Source organism: Scomber japonicus, chromosome 4, assembly GCF_027409825.1.
Source record: "Scomber japonicus isolate fScoJap1 chromosome 4, fScoJap1.pri, whole genome shotgun sequence".
Classification (NCBI taxonomy): domain Eukaryota; kingdom Metazoa; phylum Chordata; class Actinopteri; order Scombriformes; family Scombridae; genus Scomber; species Scomber japonicus.
Window position 1 is genome coordinate 30572895 of NC_070581.1, and position 20655 is coordinate 30593549.

The 20655-nt window shown below is 39.3% G+C and overlaps 1 protein-coding gene and 2 long non-coding RNA genes across 3 annotated transcripts; 1 reads left to right on the top strand and 2 right to left on the bottom strand.

The window, feature by feature from the left end:
• Positions 1-383: 383 nt before the first annotated feature.
• Positions 384-12041, bottom strand: cxxc1a (CXXC finger protein 1a). Its single transcript, XM_053318071.1, has 14 exons — positions 12003-12041; positions 7383-7534; positions 7157-7257; positions 6858-7015; positions 5621-5776; positions 5315-5497; positions 5105-5236; positions 4806-5020; positions 3455-3662; positions 3260-3370; positions 2606-2655; positions 2418-2514; positions 1691-1843; positions 384-573 (listed from the first exon to the last, which is right to left on the bottom strand). The coding sequence occupies exons 1-14, from the start codon at positions 12039-12041 to the stop codon at positions 427-429; spliced, it is 1902 nt and encodes a 633-aa protein (XP_053174046.1). The 3' UTR covers positions 384-426.
• Positions 12042-16799: 4758 nt separating this feature from the next.
• Positions 16800-17903, bottom strand: LOC128357834 (uncharacterized). Its single transcript, XR_008321228.1, has 4 exons — positions 17845-17903; positions 17400-17486; positions 17139-17254; positions 16800-16889 (listed from the first exon to the last, which is right to left on the bottom strand). It is a non-coding gene; the product is annotated as an uncharacterized LOC128357834 (long non-coding RNA).
• A 343-nt stretch (positions 17904-18246) lies between these two features.
• On the top strand, positions 18247-19482 carry LOC128357833 (uncharacterized). Its single transcript, XR_008321227.1, has 3 exons — positions 18247-18336; positions 19166-19252; positions 19398-19482. It is a non-coding gene; the product is annotated as an uncharacterized LOC128357833 (long non-coding RNA).
• Positions 19483-20655: the final 1173 nt, after the last annotated feature.

Sequence of the window (20655 nt, forward strand, 5' to 3'; positions counted from 1 at the left end):
AATTAATTCTCATAATTTCAAGATCTTTCTCGCACTATTGCAAAATCTTAACATCATTTTATCTTGAAGCTGGTTTTGTATTTAAAACATCACAGTTTATCGTGAATAAAATATTGTAAAATAACGGTACGGTACAGAGATAAAGATAAAGATAATTATAAAATGTTTTCTTGCAATTATGAGATTGAGATACAAAAGGTGTCATTTAGAGATTAGAAGGTCTCAGTTTTTTGTTTTGTGAAAGCTAAATACTTTCCGAGGTCGCTTCCTACAATCCATCTGTGGATCTCAGACTGAAATATGAAAAAACACCTAAATGAAATACAAAAAAAAATAAGATACAGATAGATCCGGGCGTTTGTTATCTGTCTTTCAGTAAACTTCTCTACCTGTCTATGCTTCTCTCTGTACTTTCTACCCGACTGTCTACCTGTCCTTGGCGGAGCGCAGGTCGGTGGTGATTGGGTCATGCTGGATGGTTTGGTGCAGCATCAGAGCCAATAAACCAGCTCGATTCGTCATCGCCGTCCTCAGATTCCTCTCCTGCTCGAACAGCTCGTCCAGTTTATACCACTGACAGACAGACAGACACACAGGTAGAGAGACAGACAGGCAGAGATAGACGTTAATGTCGAAGCTTTGAACTACAAATCAAAATCCCTGAGCTGGTTTTGTGGAAGGTCTCTAAATTCTACAGGAAATGTAAAAATATTCCTTTAAAGGCCCAACGGGCGTACGAAAAATGTATATGTCCGTTTCATACGATGTTACCGTCACTGCTCACATACTTCCATGCGTCCTTTGCGTTGGCATGGATGTTAACCGATACATCCACCAGGGGGCAGCACAGAGTCAAACGTTTATAACAACAACAAACTCAAGAACAAACATGGCGACTGTGGAGGAGATATTGATAATGTTCCTCTTGCATAAAAGACAAAAACGATATGTTTAAAGTTTCTAACCAACTCGCAAAACCTTTCCTCAAAAAGTTCCGCCATTGTTACTTCTTCCAAGCCAATAGTTTAGAATCTGGGCAGCGCCATCTTGAAAATTTCAGGTGCATGCTGGGAAAAATAAAAACACGGATTCTACTTATATGGGCATGAGGTGGGACCATGGGCGGAGCGGGGAGGTTGCTATGGTTGCGAGGGCTGGATCTCGAGGACATTGGTCAATCAACCTGTCAATCACGACGTAGCCACGCCCTAATGCATACCCTGCTTTATCGTCAAATATAAAATCAGGGAGGCCAAAATGTCCCAAATGAACATCATACTGCATTGGGTTAGGGTTAAACACATTTTGAAAACGTTTACTGAGGTTAGAAATCAAGTGAGAAGTTGGTGAATTCTCCATTGACTTGTATAGAGACGGTCGCCCCCTGGTGGCCTTTTGCTAGAATGCAGTTCTAAGTTACTTCCGTGTTAGCCTCATTTCAGAGGACTGGAACTCCCTGCCTCAGAAATACGGACAAAATGAACGCAGAGGACGGACAGAAGGCTCCGTCCGTATCCGTACTTAACGTTGAGCATAAATGGGCCTTAAAAGTAAAAGTCCTGCATTAAAAAATCCCACTTAAGACTAAAGAACTTCCACCTTCACACAAACAATCTGTCCATATCTCTGCTTTCACTGTGCTGCTACTGAAAAAGCTGATAAAGTTAAAGTTTTGTTGAGAGTTCAGTACCACTCGGACTCTCTCGAGGTCGACCTCAGCACGGCGAAGTTTCTCCCAGCAGTAATGTTTGTTACACTTCCTCTTAGAAACACGACAGAACTCTCCGGTCGGCTCAAAGACGTCTTTAACCAGAGGACAGCCGCACACCTCGTCAGCTGGGACCTAAAGGACAGACAGTTAATGATATTACTGTCGAGTTACTTCATTGTTCTGATCTTTATACTGCATTTGGCTTGTTTTGCTTTTTGTTGTTTTTGTTGCTAATAGTAATCCAAATCTAATCTAATATTAGCTAACATGTTTGCTATAGTTCCCCTTACAAAGTGTATGTTTTTCCTTTTATCATCACAATTAATCTTTAAACAAATGACTGATAATTGTGAGAAAACACTACTAATGTGAAAAACTGGCAGAGTTGTGCTGGCTCAGTTGCCCATAACTCTTTTTGAATAGTGCAAACATTAGCATTTTTTACATATTTGGACAGTGCTTAAGTTAGCATTATTTACACGTTATGACATTGCTAATGTTAATGTTGTTTCATTTGTACTGACTGAACAGAAACAGGATCATCTCAGTAGAGGGAATGTATATTTTGCGATGTTAAAAACAATCAGTGGTGTAAAATAAAGTGTTCAAACAAGCCAAAAATACTAATGGGCTCAATATGAAATCACAGGAAATTAAATATAACCAGCAGGTAAACTTTTGATGATGATGATGAAATGAGACGAACCTTTGGATCTCTGGAGTGTTCAGGACACAAAACCTGGAGCCGCTTACAGTACGTTTTACTCTGAGGGTTGTACACGTCACAGAACAACCGGGTGGCTCTGAAAGACGACAAAGACAAAGACAGGCAGGTCTTAAACTGAGAGCATAAAACTCTTCCGGTGAGAGAAAAGACAGACAGACAGATCTTACCCTTCTATGCGAGTCGGGTACATGGATCCAAACGATGTCTGACTCTCATACTGTCGGAAAAAGAGAGAAAGACCAGTTTAAAGTTTCAGTCACATCTGTCCTCATGTAACTGTTGTTGTTCTGGGGACCCTGAAGGAAGTGACACACCTGACTTCTGGGGACCCTGAAGGAAGTGATGCTTATAGGGAACCAAAAGGAAATGACACTTTTGGGGACCCTAAAGAGATGACACACCTGACTTTTGGGGACCCTAAATGCTTGATGCTTATAGGGACCCTGAAGGAAGTCATGCTTTTGGGGACTGTAAAGAAAAAGATACTTATAGACACCCTGAAGGAAATGACACACCTCACTTCTGGGGACGCTAAATGCTTTTCTTGCAGGGACCATGAAGGAAGTCATGCTTTTGGGGACCCTAAAGGAAGTAATACTTATAGGGACCGAAAAGGAAATTACGCTTTTGGGGAGCCTAAAGAGATGACACGCCTGACTTCTGGGGACCCTAAATGCTTGATGCTTATAGGGACCCTGAAGGAAGTGATGTTTATAGAGACCTTGAAATAAGTGATGCTTTTGGGGAACCCTCCTCTGGTTTATTGCTCTTTAAAAAGGCACCTGATGGACACCTGAAATGTTTTGACTCTGTTAGCTTACCTTGGCGTAGCACCTCTCCATGTGTCTCAGCGCCACCTTCGGGTTGACGGGGTGACTGCAGGAAACACAGAAGATCTGGAGGTCCGTGTCATCGCCTTCACCTTCAGTCACCTGTAGACAGACAGATGAAAGAGAAACTAACAGATGAAAACACTAAAAGCTTTATCTCAGTGTCTCTGTGTCGCTGTCTCGTACCTCCTCGTCGTGTTGTACTTGTTGCAGTTTGGCGTTGGCGATGATGCCTTCGAGCTCGTGAAACCTTTTCTCCATCGATGTGAGGCGGAGCCGGGCCGCCTGCTGCTCCCTCCTGATTCGCTCCAGCTGTCTGCGCCCCATCTCCTCAGCAACGCATGGACTCTGCTGCCACTGCTGGATCCTCTGAGGGAGGATCTCATAGATACGACTGGAGGACAGAAAAAACAGACAGTCGTCACCACTGATTTGTCTTTCTTCCTATTTGGGGTCAATAAAACGTTTTTTTTTAACTTGACACCCTGCATCCTGTGTCTTCCTGCTCAGTCCCTAACGAGGTAATAACGGTGAATTACAAGTCACAGGCGTGTTACAGGTGTGTTTCAGGTGTTTTACTGGAGTTACAGGTGTTTTATTGGTGTGTTGCAGGTGTATTACTGGAGTTTCAGGTGTGTTACAGGTGTTTTATTGGTGTGTTGCAGGTATTACAGGTGTGTTACTGGAGTTTCAGGTGTGTTACTGGAGTTTCAGGTGTGTTACTGGTGTTTCAGGTGTGTTTCAGGTGTGTTACAGGTGTGTTACTGGAGTTACAGGTGTGTTGCTGGAGTTACAGGTGTGTTACTGGAGTTACAGGAGTGTTACTGGAGTTACAGGTGTGTTACTGGAGTTTCAGGTGTGTTACTGGAGTTTCAGGTGTGTTACTGGAGTTTCAGGTGTGTTTCAGGTGTGTTACAGGTATGTTACTGGAGTTACAGGTGTGTTGCTGGAGTTACAGGTGTGTTACTGGAGTTACAGGAGTGTTACTGGAGTTACAGGTGTGTTACAGGAGTTTCAGGTGTGTTTCAGGTGTGTTACAGGTGTGTTACTGGAGTTACAGGTGTGTTACTGGAGTTACAGGTGTGTTACTGGAGTTACAGGTGTGTTTCAGGTGTGTTACAGGTGTGTTACTGGAGTTACAGGTGTGTTACTGGAGTTACAGGTGTGTTGCTGGAGTTTCAGGTGTGTTTCAGGTGTGTTACAGGAGTTTCAGGTGTGTTACTTGAGTTTCAGGTGAGTTTCAGGTGTGTTACTGGTGTTACAAGTGTGTTACTGGAGTTACAGGTGTGTTGCTGGAGTTACAGGTGTGTTACAGTTGAGTTACTGGTGTTACAGGTTTTTTATTGGTGTGTTGCATGTATTACAGGTGTGTTACTGGAGTTACAGGTGTGTTACAGTTGAGTTACTGGTGTTACAGGTTTTTTATTGGTGTGTTGCATCTATTACAGGTGTGTTACTGGTATTACAGATGCGTTTTTGTGTACTACAGGTTACAGGTGTGTTGCTGGAGTTTCAGTTGTGTTATTTGGAGACTCACTTGGCAGCGAGCTTCATGCCGCAGTCCTCCGAGCAGTATTTGGAGTTTGCTCTCGCCAGTTCAACGCAGCCCGGACCCAGACACTGCCGCATAGCCCCGCCCACTTCCTTAACCCCGCCCTCGCCTCCTCGCTCGCTGTGCCGCACACGCTCCCTGTGGCGCTGCTTCGCTTTGTGACGCCGCAGCTTCACCTCCTCTTTGGGAGCAGAGACGGACTTCTGCGGGAGACATCATCATCAGAGTGTAAATGGTATCATCAGTGACATCATCAGTCGTCTGCTACTTAAAGGGACGGTCACCTTCTTCTCAGTCTTCTCCGTCTTCTCCGTCTTCTCGGTCTTCTTCTCTCGTCTCTTCACGTGCTTCACCTTCACCGCCTTCTTCCTCGTAGAGTCCGACTGACCGTCTTCCTCTTCCTCGCTGTGCCACACCTGCAACAAGAAAGAAGACGCATCACACTACAGGAAGTCCGTGTCGGTTCTGAGAGCTGATTGGTCAGAAACACTCACCAGGTCTCTGTAGCCGGCTGCTTTATACTGCTCGTACAGCTCCAGCTCGCTCTCGCTGAACACCATATCCTCCCCATCCTCCTCTTCCTCCTCTTCTGTCTGATGCCCCGGCCCTTTCCTCTGGAGGCTGCGCCCTCTGCCACCGCTCCGACCCATCTCCTCATCTTTGACACGAAGCATCTTCTGCTCGGAGCAAAGAAACAAGACAATCGAGTCAAAATTCAGAATTCTGCTGCTAAAACTGATCGATCGCCGTTAAGTATCAGATCAAAGAATTACTGATCGGTGGATTTTCTGATCACTCACCCGGGCTCGGACCTCACACTGTCTCAGTCGACACTTCTGTCGGATTTTGTTCGGACCTCCAAACTTCTTCATGTCTTTACAGAAGTCACACTGAGCGCAGTCCTCCGTCCTCAGACAGGCGTCACACTCGCCGCACATCCGGGCTGAACGCTTGATCTGTTCGACAAATGTCACAGAAATGTCACTAGATATATCATTTATGTTATTTTATTAATACAGAATTTTTTTCAGAACTTCCCACAGAAGCCTTGAATGTGCTCACTTCTACTAGAAACTGCTTCAAGTGTCTACAAATGATCTTTATTATTATTGTGAGTTCTCTTAAAGGAGCTGAACTCGATAAAAACTAGAGGGAGCTGAATCAGTTTTCTCTTTTAAGTCCCTTCTTAAAAAAAACTTTTATTGGAGAGCCATTTCCTGTTAAAGTTGAAGCGCTGGTGGTAAAGTGTCAGTTATTATGTAAGCAGTAACAAAGGTTGAAATGCCAGTTGAAGATTAAAAACCTGATGCTGGTTGAAGTGTAAAAGAAATTGAAGCAGTTAAAATGTCACTATAGGAATATTCTAGAAATATTATGAAAGATTTCTTCTCTAAACTCCGGTAGAAACACATCCTGGATGCATTTAGGAGGACTTGATACTGGACTCAAAGACGATTCCTATAAATGGGTCCACTGAGCATGCTCAGTAGAGACTTCAGCTCACTTCCAATTGTCTCCCTGCTCACTTGAATGGTGATAAAATAAAGTCTCGCATCCTGTGACAGACCTGAAAGTTGTAATTACACAGTTTGGCCCATGGATGTATTATAAGAGCTGATAGGGCGACACCAATGAGCGCATCAGCTGATTTTTTCCAGTGGTCACTCACAGTATTGCAGCTAAAAAATCCACCCTGCAGCCCAAAAAGCATTTTCTTCATAGACCATTGTAAAAGAGACTCTTCGAACAGCAGACAAGCCCAATTATGAGTCTTTCCATTATGAATTTTTTATCCATGGAGGTTTTATACTTGTAAAACTTCCCTCGAGCCAAAAAAACAATTTAAAAAATCTGTGACATCATCACAATGTAAAGACTGTGGGCCAATTGGGAACCAGTGGGCGAAGTCAGCAGGGGAAACAAATAACATGAAAGCTAACCCAGAAACTACAGCAATTCTTATCGGACTGAATCATTGGTCCGGTATCCAGCTCTTATAATACATCCATGATCTGGTCACAGTAACTTCCTCTTTACCTGTGAGCCCCGCCTCCTGTCCATTTTCGGTTGGGGGGTGGAGCGGCCATCTCCGTCGGGTTTGTCCTCCCTCTCTGGCTCCGCCTCGTTCTCCTCCTTCTCTTCCTTCTCCTTAGTCTTCTTTGGACGGTATTTTATCTCCAGAGATGAGTCTTTTTCTGCGGAGGACACAACAGACCAATAACAACTAACAGATAAACTGCTAAAACAAAGAGATTCAACATCACCAGAGCTCCACTTGATGTTTTTTAAGTATGAATTTTATTTTAAATGTGATTTTAAACATTAGGGACACTGACCTTTGCAGGACGGACAGTACCACACTCTGATGGATTTAGCTGCTTTCTCCGAAACTCCAATACAGTTTCCATGAAACCACTCAGTGCAGCAGTCACACCCTCTGAATCACAGACAGGTTAGTGTTATTAACAGATAGATAGATAGATAGATAGATAGACAGATAGACAGATAGATAGATAGATAGATAGATAGATAGATAGATAGATAGATAGATAGATTTCTCACATCATGAAACAGTTAATATCTGGTTTCCTGCAGACACAGTATACAGGAGCATTGGGGCCAATCTTTCCTCTTCCTGGCCCTATGAGTCTTCGTTCTCCTCCCTCCTCATCCTCCTCTGGACCTCCTCGCTCGGCTGCTGCTACCTCCTCAGCCTCAAACACAACAAAACACACAGAAGAGGAAGAGCATAAGTACTATGAGCTTGATTAAAGTATTACAGTAAAAGTACTATAGTTAGCTAGTTTACACTACTTTATATACAGTTAGCTAGTTTATACTACTTTATATACAGTTAGCTAGTTTAGTTCAGTAGTTCCCAACCTAGGGGTGGGGCCCCTCCAAAGGGTCAGCAGATACATGTGAGGGCTGCTGAGATGATTAATGGGAGAGGAAAGAAGAAAACACAAAGTTCTGATACACAAATGTGTTTTTCAGCTTTTGGACTTTTTCTCTAATCTTTGATTTTTTCTGAAATATTGGATCATTTGAACATTTATTGAAATTAAAGCATGTGAGAAGTTTAGAGGGAAAAATCACTATTTGGTGGAGCTGTTAAAAACTCATAGACATCTGAAACATGAGCCGACTACACACTGCTTTTTGGTTTCATATTTAACAATGTGTTGTATTTTAAAACCTTGTTATATTATCCATTGTGTCAACAATCTACATCTACATCTGAAAAGTAACTAAAGCTGTCAAATAAATGTAGTGGAGTAGAAAGTATAATATTTCCCTCTGAAATGTAGAAAGTAGCATCACATGGAAAAACCCAAATTAAGTACAAGCACCTCAAAACTTTACTTAAATGCAGTTAGTTACTTTCCACACATCAAAAATCACTACAGGCTGATATCAAGTTTTCAAATCAGAACCAGATTTAAGCAGAAACGTTTTTGACTGTTTAAAACTTTGTTTTGTGAAAGTTTCATTCCAGTTGTATAAACATTTTAAAAAGTGACTTTAAAGTCCCAAATGTGTAAAACCTGCAAAAACGGAATAAAGGGCGATTTCACAGTTATTTTTACTCCATCCAGACCATACAGTATTTCCCTCTGAAATGTAAAAAGTAGCATCACATGGAAACACAAGCAAAGTACCTCAATATTGTACTTAAATGCAGTACTTGAGTAAACGTGTACTACTTGTACTTATACTTCTCATCACTGCAGATAAAAACACATCTAATAAAAATAATTATAAAGATACGGCGGTGCATTAAAGTAAATAAAAAGCTCTATAGCTCTATAGCTCTGCATAAATACGGCATATTTCTCCATCCAGACCCGATCTAGATCTTAAAACAACTACCCGACTCTTCAAAAACCTAGACCCAGTTAGACATGAAGACTGTAATTATAGTAGTTAATAATAATAATAATAATAGTTTAAAAGCCAGTTTAAGATTCATTATTTCTATTTGTAAAGATGCACTGTCTAAAATCTCATTTATCTGAGTTAGATTTCCACACAGACTCAGTTTCAGATTTATCAAACATGTTTCTATCAATGGCAACAGAAATAAAGGAATATTTAGTAGTTTTTTTTCATAATGCTCAACACATATGAGACCAAGTCTGGAGCAGATCTGGACTTATCAGACTAAACTTCATAAAACAGAATCTCCGAAGACTCGTAAAAACAGAGAAAAATGTTTTAAATTCATGCTTCATATGTCTGTGTCTGCTATGCATGAATAGCGTGTTGTTATTTCTGAGTGTTTGTGATGCTGCGGGTTGTTAAAACGAGTCCAGCTGCTCCGTTATTCTGCATCAGTCCTGATCACATCTGTCCGGCAACATCTGTCAGACTCACCATGACGCTGCAGCTGCATCAAACTGTCCTCCGCTTAAATCCTCATCGGGGCTCCGCTTTCATTTCACTCATGTTTTCCCCCTATTTTCTTAAACATCTGCAGGAATCTCTTTGTTTCATCTTCATCTTCTTCCTCCTCTTCGTTTTTTCTTCTTCTGTGCGGGGAATTAAAGCTGCAGCAATTAGACAAGAGCGACACTTGCAGGATGGAGATTGAACTGCAAGTACTTTGATTTGAGGTACTTTCCCATTTAATGCTACTAATTTGTTTAATTGATGTCTCTTTATTTAGTTTAATGACTTGGAAATCTGATAAATCCCATATAAGATCGTATTTATGCAGAAATAAAGCAAAAATCTAAAGGTTTCACACACTTTCAAGCAGCTCTGTATCTTAATAATTGACTCATTTTCATTAGATGTGCCATCTGCAGTGGCGGGAAGTAACTAAGTACATCTACTTATTTCAAGTTTTGTATTTAAGAACAATTTCAAGAATCAATTTTGAGGTTCTTTTACTTTAAAAACTACTAAATAGTAGATTCCTGCAGATGTTTAAAACTACTAAATAGTAGTTTTTAAAATTAATTTCAGTTTTCATGAATAGAAACATTTTAATAAATCTGAAGCTGAGTCTGTACAATCTGCGTGTCTAACCCACATAAACCATACTGTGTGTGTGTGTGTGTGTGTGTGTGTGTGTGTGTGTGTGTGTGTGTGTGTGTGTGTGTGTGTGTGTGTGTTGTGTGTTTGTGTGTGTGTGTTCAGAGGAAGCAGTGAGTCACATGTGCACGCTCCGGATTTGACAAATTGTTCGTGATAAAAAATCAGATTAAAACCAGCAGCCGACAGAAGAAGAAGAAGAAGAAGAGGAGTCTGCCTCTCAGGTGGGGAAACTTTTCTTCTACATCCTTAAACTTTATTTATTTGTGTGTAATTTCAAACTGAAGCCGTGAATCAGTCTGGTTAAAGCTACACGAAATTTATAATATTGTCATTTTACAACTCAAAGAGAAACACGTTGACCTAAACTCAAAATGTAAATAGAATGTTTTTATGTTTGTAATTTGACTTCTGAACCCTGTGTTTTAACATATTTTACTGTGTTTCTCAGTTTTAATGTTTCAGGCATATGTCGGCGTTTTATTGCTTCCTGATAATCTTGTTTTATTAGCCTGTGACACACTGTGTGGGAGACGACACTACTGTATTAGTTTAACTCTTTAAACCGCGCTGCTTTAAAATGTCTCTAGTTTTGCACAAAGGACCAGAAAACGTCCTTAAACTCGCTAGATAAAGGGAATCCAATTAGTAAGCAATTAAGCAAAAACATCAAAACGTATTCATTCACTTATTGAGGAAAGTTATCCAATCTTACATATTTGCTTTCAGTTTCAACTCTAGTACAGTAATAACCAACTCCTATAGGACTACTACTACTCTGCACCTGTCAGATGCTCAGTGGGCCTATCTTGTGTTGGGTGAGTCCATAGTGCGGAGTTTGCGGGGAGGTGGGAGGGGGACTGCCTCCCCCTAGTGGCTGAAATATGTCACGATATTCAGTCTAAAATATGGCCAGTAAAAATATTTCTTTTTAAAAAAATGTATAAATATTTTAAATAATTCAATAAAACAAAATGATTGTATGACATAAAACTATTAAATATCCAGCAACAAGTCACAAGTTGACTCTGTCACTCACACACTTCTACACACTCCTGTTCTCTGGATTCTGTGTTTCTAACTGAGATGTAAAACAATAAAAAAGTCCACACCTGCAGCTCCCAATGCAGGCATTTATTTGGACATCACCAGCGTGACATTTCAAGCACAATGCTCTTTTTCAGTTTCATCACTCATCAAACTCAGATCATTGTGCTCCAAACGTCACACTGGTGATACTTTTCTCTTGTCATTCATTTATTGTTGGTTCAACACCTGCTTTATTAATCTTCTGGAGGTGCATGCCACCACAAAGGTGTTAACTGTGAGTTGTATTCATAAAGATATTAATTCATATTTACATTAATACAAACAGCATGGATAAGACACCACAGTGTGGCAACTCTGGAGAAGACGTTAATACGAGCTTGAAGCAATCAGAGTGCATCACAAGCCAACCGACAGCCGATACGGGTCCACAACGAAAAAACAAAGGTCAGTCAATCAATTAATTAATTTATCATATCATATTATCATATTATATAATTTATTTACAGCATCTTTCATGTAGCTTAGTGCTTCACAGACAACGGACAGGCTGATAATAAGAGTTGTGTTCTTCCTTCACTGTGTGATGTAGAAACTTAAAGCACAAACCCTGAAAATAGACTTTACAGTGAAATACGAGACATCTGTGTTTTAAATCAACAATATACATATTCAGAGATTCTGCATTTTCACATGATGGAGGAGGAGATGATGTTTTAGGGATTTCTAACGAGGTAATTTAACTTTTTTCTTGTAAAAATCACATCAGACAAATTATTATTCAAAACACTATTCAAATATATATATATGTTGTAATATGTTGCTCAGGAAGCTCAAATTTGTGGTGGGAGAGGATGAAGGTGAAGGTACCATCCTTGATAACCCCTCTCACAGCTCTGTAGTGAGCTGTGGTTAATGGGAAGTTCATTCAGTCAGACTAATTCCTTGTTGAGAGCAAAACTGCAGCGAAGCCCTGTTTATGCCCATTCTTGCTTAGCCCACTTACATCCCTTATGGGGCTCATACCGTCAGCCCACATGGGCTTCATATGTGGGGCCCATGTTATTGCCCAGTTCATGCCCACTCAATACTCACATAGCCCATATTTAACCCATGTGGGGCCCACATGGACATGTTGGCTGGGTATGACCTCAATAATCAACATAAAGCAGAATTATCACCTTTTTGACAATGTCAGCAAAAACTGAAAAAGTATGAACTTCATAAATGTAGAATTTATAGCAGAGTTTTTGTATTGAATTAAATTAGATTGCACTATTTTACCTAATAAAGAGATCAGCGAGTGTAAAAAAAACTACAGCGACTACTACCTGGCAGTTTACTTCTGCAGCCACACCTCACCTCGTCTGTTTCCTCTCTGCAGGTCAGTGTGGAAAATGTCTGTTCTGATTGTCTCTAAAGTCTGATGCGTTCACTGTCTCCTGTCTGTTCTGTTTGCCTCTACAGACTGCTGCACTGACATGTGCTGCAATTGTGAAGCCTTCTGCTGCTGCATTGAGACAGTGAGTGATCTGGCATGTGTGCTGGCATGCTGTTTGGAGTGCTGCAACGACACATAGAGCAGCCAATCAGAGACGGACTACAAGATGATATCAAATTCCAGACGGAGTTGATGTGTTCACTATAAGTGGACACAAACAGAGCTGCTAACATAAAGTGCTAAATTATTAGATTTTTACAGAAATGCATTTTGAAAGTCTTCAATATATTAATATTTAATGCTTGTGTTGATTGGCTGTGAGCAAGTCCGTACAAATAGTCATATTTGTTTTAGTCCTGGGTGCAAAAAGGATCGACTGCAGGTATCGTTTGACAGGAGACATTTCGATACTACTTGGTATTGATTGATATCGCTCGATACATTAAAAGCCATGCTGACAAGATGACATCACATCCATTGTATTTGTGTTTAATCACCATGACGACAGACTCTGCTGGCGTACTTCCTTTTTTATTAAGTGTAATTTCAGCTATATTAAAGCTTTCAGAAAAGTCTGAGTCTTCCAGTCATAGTTACGATTTAATTCAATGCATTTATTGTCATTCTACAGCAGCACAAAGAAATAGTGTGTCTGATCACTCACCCGGGTTCAGACGTCACACTGCCTCAGTCGACACTTCTGTCGGACTTTGTTCAGACCTCCAAACTTCTTCATGTCTTGATCTGTTCGACAGATGCCACAGAAATGTATTATTGTTATTTTATCAATACAGAAAATGTTTAAACTTCCCAATGAAGATTTGAATGTGCTCACTTCTACTAGAAACTGCTTCAAGTGCCTACAAATGTTCTTTTTCTTTTTTTTTTCTACATTATGTGAGTTGAACTATAAGAGATTGAACTCAATAAAAAAAATCAAATGAAGACTACTTTTTTCTTTATCAGAGAGACTTTCCTCATTTTATTTGACTTTTTAATTTACTTTCAAATTGCTTTTATCTCCTTTAACTATGGTTTGCCTATCTTGCCTTTTTTCCTACATTGAAATGGTTTTCACTCATCAAATAGTTTTTATTTGTTCTCTTTTAAAACTTAATTATTTTATGATTTGAGTATTTTTTGCTGCCTTGCTGTGAAGCACCTTGGATTTTAAAAAGTGCACTATAGATCAAGTTTATTATTATTATCATTATTATTATTATTATTATTATTATTAAACAATTAAAATGAGCTACCATTTCAGTGACAGAGATATTGTGTGTACTGTATGAAATATCTGTTGAAGTTGAAGTGTTGGAAATAGTTAAAGTGTCAGTTATTATATAAACTTCCCGATATTAAACTATGTTTCAGGGATATGGGGCTTTGGTTAGGGTTTAGGGAATCTAAAATAGCAGACTCCATACAGAACAGAGCTGCACACTGTTTTTTAGGTGTTCATAAGTTTGCTCCTACTTTGGCCGTTCAGGGTGATATGGGTTGGCTTCCTGGTTCAATAAGGTGAAAATGTGAAATGATCAGATTGATATGTCAGAAAACAGGATGAATAAGCAGAGTGTGATAACAGAGATCAGTTACACGTGGATTACAATAACCACACTGTACTTTTAATTATTATTATTATTATTATTATTATTATTATTATTAGTGGCAGTAGTAGTAGTGCTAGTAGGGAAGAATGGGTCACATTGTTTTACTTTCCTTTGATGTTCTTATTAACTGTATCCTTTTTATGGGTAAAGTGTCAGGTAGGAATAAAGTGGTCTTTTTCACCTTAAGCTGATTGTGTTCAAAAGGTGTGGACTGTGAAATATGTGACAACCGTCCCCATCGTGGGGTTGGTTGTCCCAATATTATAATGCCAAAAAATAAAAAATGTAAGCAATCTTAGAAATACATTTATATTACACCTGGTGGAGTCTGGGCCTTCTTTGTCTTCCTGACTAAATTCCTGCTCATTTTGCTGACTAAAATTGAAAGAAAGAACTAGATACATCACATCATATGTATATATACCAGTCAGTGACAACCAACCCCAGAGGGAATGTGACATCCCCAATTGGACGATAACAACCACATGTTGTGGCGTAGGTAAGCTATCGCTCTCTGTTCATACTTTTTAATGGTAATGATGGTTTAATTATAAAGCCATTGTGTAAAAGCCTAGAAGAGATGCACTAAAGAGCTAAACACTAAACGTCCTCTAACCTCACTGTCAAGTGGTTTACCACAGAAATTACCTTTGAAGTCACATCTCACCCGAAATCTGAAACTGTCAGTGCCAACACTTTTTAACAGCGCCCTCTAGGGACCAAGATCTAATGAGTGAGGCAACCAACCCCATTCTCCCCCTACTTAAAGAACCATACATCTGGCATGTATTAAGACATAGTTATAAAAACACTATGGAACAATATGTGTGTGTGTGACATGTATTTTGGTCCAGAATAGTCGCACTATTATATCATTTTTTTCTCCATTCAAGTGAGCATGGAGCCAACTGGAAGTTAGTGGAAGTCTCAACTGAGCATGCTCAATGGGCCCAAAAAAAGTGTGAAGAAAATCCAGGTAGTTTGGCTTCATGTATCACTGAACAACTTTTATTGGGATGATCAGGACACCATCTTTGAGTCCAATACCAAGTCCTCCTAAATGCATCCATGGTGTGTTTCTACTGTGAAAAGGAGTTAAAAAGGAGTTCATAGAATATTTTTTTGTGATATTCTTTCTATTCCTTTAGTGACTTTTTACTGCTTACATTTTTTTAAACTAAGGTTTTTAATCTTCAACTGGTGTTTCAACCTTTGGGCTGCTTATACATGATCTGATTTTAATTTATTATTGTTTAATGCATAAAGTGCCCAACCCAAACGGGCTTACAAGACAAAGAGGCACAAACCAGACACCAAATACAGTACTATATATACAGCCAACTTATAAACATTAAATTCTCCAAGAATGCTTTTAAATCTGCCAACTTCAAGGTTCAAATGAAGGATTCCTGTTCTCAACTGTGCTACTAAGGACCTTTGATTTCATGTTAAGTTTGCTGTAGCATAGGATTCAGCGCCATAACTGTGCTTTATTTGAATATATGTTCGTAATTTGGGCTTTAACAAAATATCATTTAACCATTTTGCTTCAAATACAGCAAGAGACGTTGTTCTAATTGTGGGTATACAACATGATCAATTAGTACTATACATATATTGTAACCCAACTTCTTCAAAAATAGCACGTTTCTTTAACCCACGGAGCCCTGTGTGATTTACTCCAAAGAAAAACCTTCTTATTGATCCTGTTTTCTGACATATCAATCTGATCATTTCACATTTTCACCTTATTGGACCAGGAAACCAACCCATATCACTCTGAATGGCCAAAGTAGGAGCAAACTTATGAACACCTAAAAAACAGCGTGCAGCTCTGTTCTGTATGGAGTCTGCTATTTTAGATTCCTTCCCTAACTATTTCCAACACTTCACCTTCAACAGATATTTCATACAGTACACACAATATCTCTGTCACTGAAATGGTAGCTCATTTTAATTGTTTAATAATAATAATACTAATAATAATAATAATGATAATAATAATGAACTTGATCTATAGTGCATTTTTTTAAATCCAAGGTGCTTCACAACAAGGCAGCAAAAAATACTCAAATCATAAAATAATTAAGTTTTAAAAGAGAACAAATAAAAACTATTTGATGAGTGAAAACCATTTCAATGTAGGAAAAAGGGCAAGATAGGCAAACCATAGTTAAAGGAGATAAAAGCAATTTGAAAGTAAATTAAAAAGTCAAATAAAATGAGGAAAGTCTCTCTGATAAAGAAAAAACTAGTCTTCATTTGATTTTTTTTATTGAGTTCAACTCACAATAATGTAGAAAAATGAACATTTGTAGGCACTTGAAGTAGTTTCTATTAGAAGTGAGCACATTCAAATCTTCCGTAGGAAGTTTAAACATATTCTGTATTGATAAAATAACAATAATACATTTCTGTGGCATCTGTCGAACAGATCACGACATGAAGAAGTTTTGAGGTCTGAACAAAATCCGACAGAAGTGTCGACTGAGGCAGTGTGAGGTCCGAACCCGGGTGAGTGATCAGACACACTATTTCTTTGTGCTGCTGTAGAATGACAATAAATACATTGGATTGAATCGTAACTATGACTGGAAGACTCAGACTTTTCTGAAAGCTTCAATATAGATGAAATTACACTTAATAAAAAAAAGAAAACATTTCAAAGACGAACAAATGATTTTTACACAGCACTTTATGTTAGCAGCTCTGTTTGTGTCCACTCATCATGAACACATCAACTCCGTCTGGAAGTTGACATCATCTTGTAGTCCGTCTCTGATTGGCTGCTCTATGTGTCGTTGCACCACAAGGTTTTACACAATGTCCCACAACCCTGGCACATCTCCAGCACACATGCCAGATCACTCACTGTCTCAATGCAGCAGCAGAAGGCTTCACAATTGCAGCACATTTCAATGCAGGAGTCTGTAGAAAAAACAAAAAACATCATCTCCTCCTCCATCATGTGAAATTGTAGAATCTCTGAATATGTATATTGTTGATTTAAAACACAGATGTCTCGTATTTCATTGTAAAGTCTGTTCTCAGTGTTTGTGCTTTAAGTTTCTACATCACACAGTGAAGGAAGAACACAACACTTTGTCTTATTATCAGCCTGTCCGTCGTCTGTAAAGCACTAAGCTACATGAAAAGTAAATCAAGTGATTGACTGACCTGTGTTGAGATGTGGACCCGTATCGGCTGTCGGCTGGCTCGTGATGCACTCTGATTGCTTCAAGCTCGTATTAACGTCTTCTCCAGAGTCGCCACACTGTGGTGTCTCATCCATGCTGTTTGTATTAATGTAAATATGAATTAATATCTTTATGAATACAACTCACAGTTAAAAACTTTGTGGTTGCGTGCACATCCAGAAGATGAATAAAGTAGGTGTTGGACTAAACAACAAATGAATAACAAGAGAAAAGTCCTCACACTGCAGTTCCCAATGCAGGCAATTTATTTGGATATCACCAGTGTGACGTTTCGAGCACAATGATCTGAGTTTGATGAGTGATGAGTCTGAAAAAGAGCATTGTGCACGTCAGGATTCAAAGTGTTTATTGTCATGTGCACAGTAAGGAGACGCATTTCCCTGTACAATAAAATTATTCCTTTGCTGTCCACACCGAATACTGTGCAATATAGGCTCACTATTCTGTGACACAGGCTATTACACATACATATATAGTAACAGACAACAGTGCCAAGCTTGCCATAACTACACAGCGCGTCACACACGATCGCACACAACTGAAGCACACTGGCAGCCAATCATAAAGTTAAACTCCGTTATCACACTCTGCTCAGCAACAATTGTTACAGTATGGTCGTAAATATTTCCAGTATAGGCCTACACTTATTAAATAACATGTCTTACCCATAGACTGTGTAAAAGGAAGGTATTACCCATAGACCTAGTGTGGAAGTAAACGCCTTTTTTCAGCGTCCTGCGTAAATGAGAGGGGAACCGTCTAACGTCACAACGCCATGTCACATGACTGCTCAAAAATGAATTTATTACAAAATATAATATAATATGATTCATATTTATGTCATACAATCGTTTTGTTTTATTGACTTGTTTAAAATATTTATACATTTAAAAAAATTAATGTTTTACTGGCCATATTTTAGACTGAATATCATGACATATTTCAGCCACTAGGGGGAGGCAGTGCACCCCTCTCTCCCCCCAAACTCCGCACTAGGACCATAGACTGTATAAAAGAAGACCCTGACTCATTTAACACAAGATAGACCCACTGAGCATCTGACAGGGGCAGAGTAGTAGTAGTCCTATAGGAGTTGGTTACTACTGTACGAGAGTTGAAACTGAAAGCCAATGCGGAAGACTGGATAACTTTCCTCAGTAAGTGAATGAATAAGTTTTAATGTTTTTGCATAATTGCTTCCTAATTGGATTGCCTTTATCTAGCGAGTTTAAGGACGTTTTCTGGTCATTTATGCAAAACTAGAGACATTTTGAAGCAGCGCGGTTTAAAGTGTTAGACTAATAGTGTTTTTAGTGAAGACAAAAATGAATGTGCTCACACACACACACACACAAAATTATCAAGAGTTATCATTATTATTATTATTATTATTATTATTGTTAGTAGTAGTAGTAGTAGTAGTATATTTTTAAATATACTACTACTACTAGCCTACTATACTATATTTTTAAATATCTTTCATGCGTTTCTGTACAGGTTTTTATACATAGGTAACAGTAAACATCATAGTAACCTCTTTATCTAATGCTCCATATGAGTTACTGTGAGATCAGACAGATAACCAGAGCCGGTAACGCCACAGTGCTGCCACCTGCTGGACTGACAGAGAACTGCAGCTTCCAGTTATCAAACACTGGTGATCAATACCACTAATGACTGCGTCTGGGATTATATACAAGTGTTATTACAGAATTTAACTTTATGATTGGCTGCCAGTGTGCTTCAGTTGTGTGTGATCGTGTGTGACGCGCTGTGTAGTTATGGCAAGCTTGGCACTGTTGTCTGTATGTATGTAATGTATGTATAATAGCCTGTGTCACAGAATAGTTAGCCTATATTGCACAGTATTCGGTGTGGACAGCAAAGGAATAATTTGCATCTCCTTACTGTGCACATGACAATAAACACTTTGAATCTTGAATTCCAGCCCTGACGTGCCCTGACGTGCACAATGCTCTTTTTCAGACTCATCACTCATCAAACTCAGATCATTGTGCTCGAAACGTCACACCGGTGATATCCAAATAAATTGCCTGCATTGGGAACTGCAGTGTGAGGACTTTTCTCATGTTATTCATTTGTTGTTTAGTCCAACACCTGCTTTATTCATCTTCTGGATGTGCACGCCACCACAAAGGTGTTAACTGTGAGTTGTATTCATAAAGATATTAATTCATATTTACATTAATACAAACAGCATGGATAAGACACCACAGTGTGGCAACTCTGGAGAAGACGTTAATACGAGCTTGAAGCAATCAGAGTGCATCACAAGCCAGCCGACAGCCGATACAGGTCCACATGGACAAAACACAGGTCAGTCAATCACTTGATTTATTTTTCATGTAGCTTAGTGCTTCACAGACGACGGGCAGGCTGATAATAAGACAAAGTTTTGTGTTCTTCCTTCACTGTGTGATGTAGAAACTTAAAGCACAAACCCTGAAAACAGACTTTACAATGAAATACGAGACATCTGTGTTTTAAATCAACAATATACATATTCAGAGATTCTGTACCTCCATCATGTGAAAACATGATGGAGGAGGAGATGATGTTTTAGGGATTTCTAACGAGGTAATTTAACTTTTTTCTTGTAAAAATCACATCAGACAAATTATTATTCAAAACAGTATTCAAAGAGTATCTTTTTATATAAATCTTTGAAGATATATGCTGCTTAGCCTACTTACACCCCTTATGGGGCTCATACCGTCAGCCCACATGGGCTTCATATGTGGGGCCCATGTTATTGCCCAGTTCATGCCCACTCAGTACTCACATAGCCCATATTTAACCCATGTGGGGCCCACATGGACATGTTGGCTGGGTATGACCTCAATAATCAACATAAAGCAGAATTATCACCTTTTTGACAATGTCAGCAAAAAAAAAAGGTATGAACTTCATAAATGTAGAATTTATAGCAGAGTTTTTGTATTGAATTAAATTAGATTGCACTATTTTACCTAATAAAGAGATCAGTGAGTGTATATAAAACTACAGCGACTACTACCTGGCAGTTTACTTCTGCAGCCACACCTCACCTCGTCTGTTTCCTCTCTGCAGGTCAGTGTGGAAAATGTCTGTTCTGTTTTCCTCTAAAGTCTGATGCGTTCACTGTCTCCTGTTTGTTCTGTTTGCCTCTACAGTCTGATGCGTTCACTGTCTCCTGTCTGTTCTTTTTGCCTCTACAGACTGCTGCATTGAAGTGTGCTGCAATCCTGAAACCTTCTGCTGCTGCATTGAGATTGCAGTGGAATGTGTGTTGGAGATGTGCTTGGACGACGACACATAGAGCAGCCAATCAGAGACGGACTACAAGATGATGACAAATTCCAGACGGAGTTGATGTGTTCATGATGAGTGGACACAAACAGAGCTGCTAACATAAAGTGCTGTGTAAAAAACATTTGTTCGTCTTTGAAATGTTTTTGGAAAGAGCCCGTCATTAA

What these genes read in the sequence shown, in the direction of transcription:
- cxxc1a (XM_053318071.1), bottom strand. Translation starts at nt 12,041, where the DNA reads ATGTCCATGTGGGCCCCACATGGGTTAAATATGGGCTAT. An exon ending in ATGGGTTAAATATGGGCTAT is followed by an intron (nt 7,535 to 12,002) that starts GTGAGTATTGAG and finishes GTTGTGTTTGAG; the next exon opens with GCTGAGGAGGTAGCAGCAGC. An exon ending in CAGCCGGCTACAGAGACCTG is followed by an intron (nt 5,237 to 5,314) that starts GTGAGTGTTTCT and finishes TTCTTGTTGCAG; the next exon opens with GTGTGGCACAGCGAGGAAGA.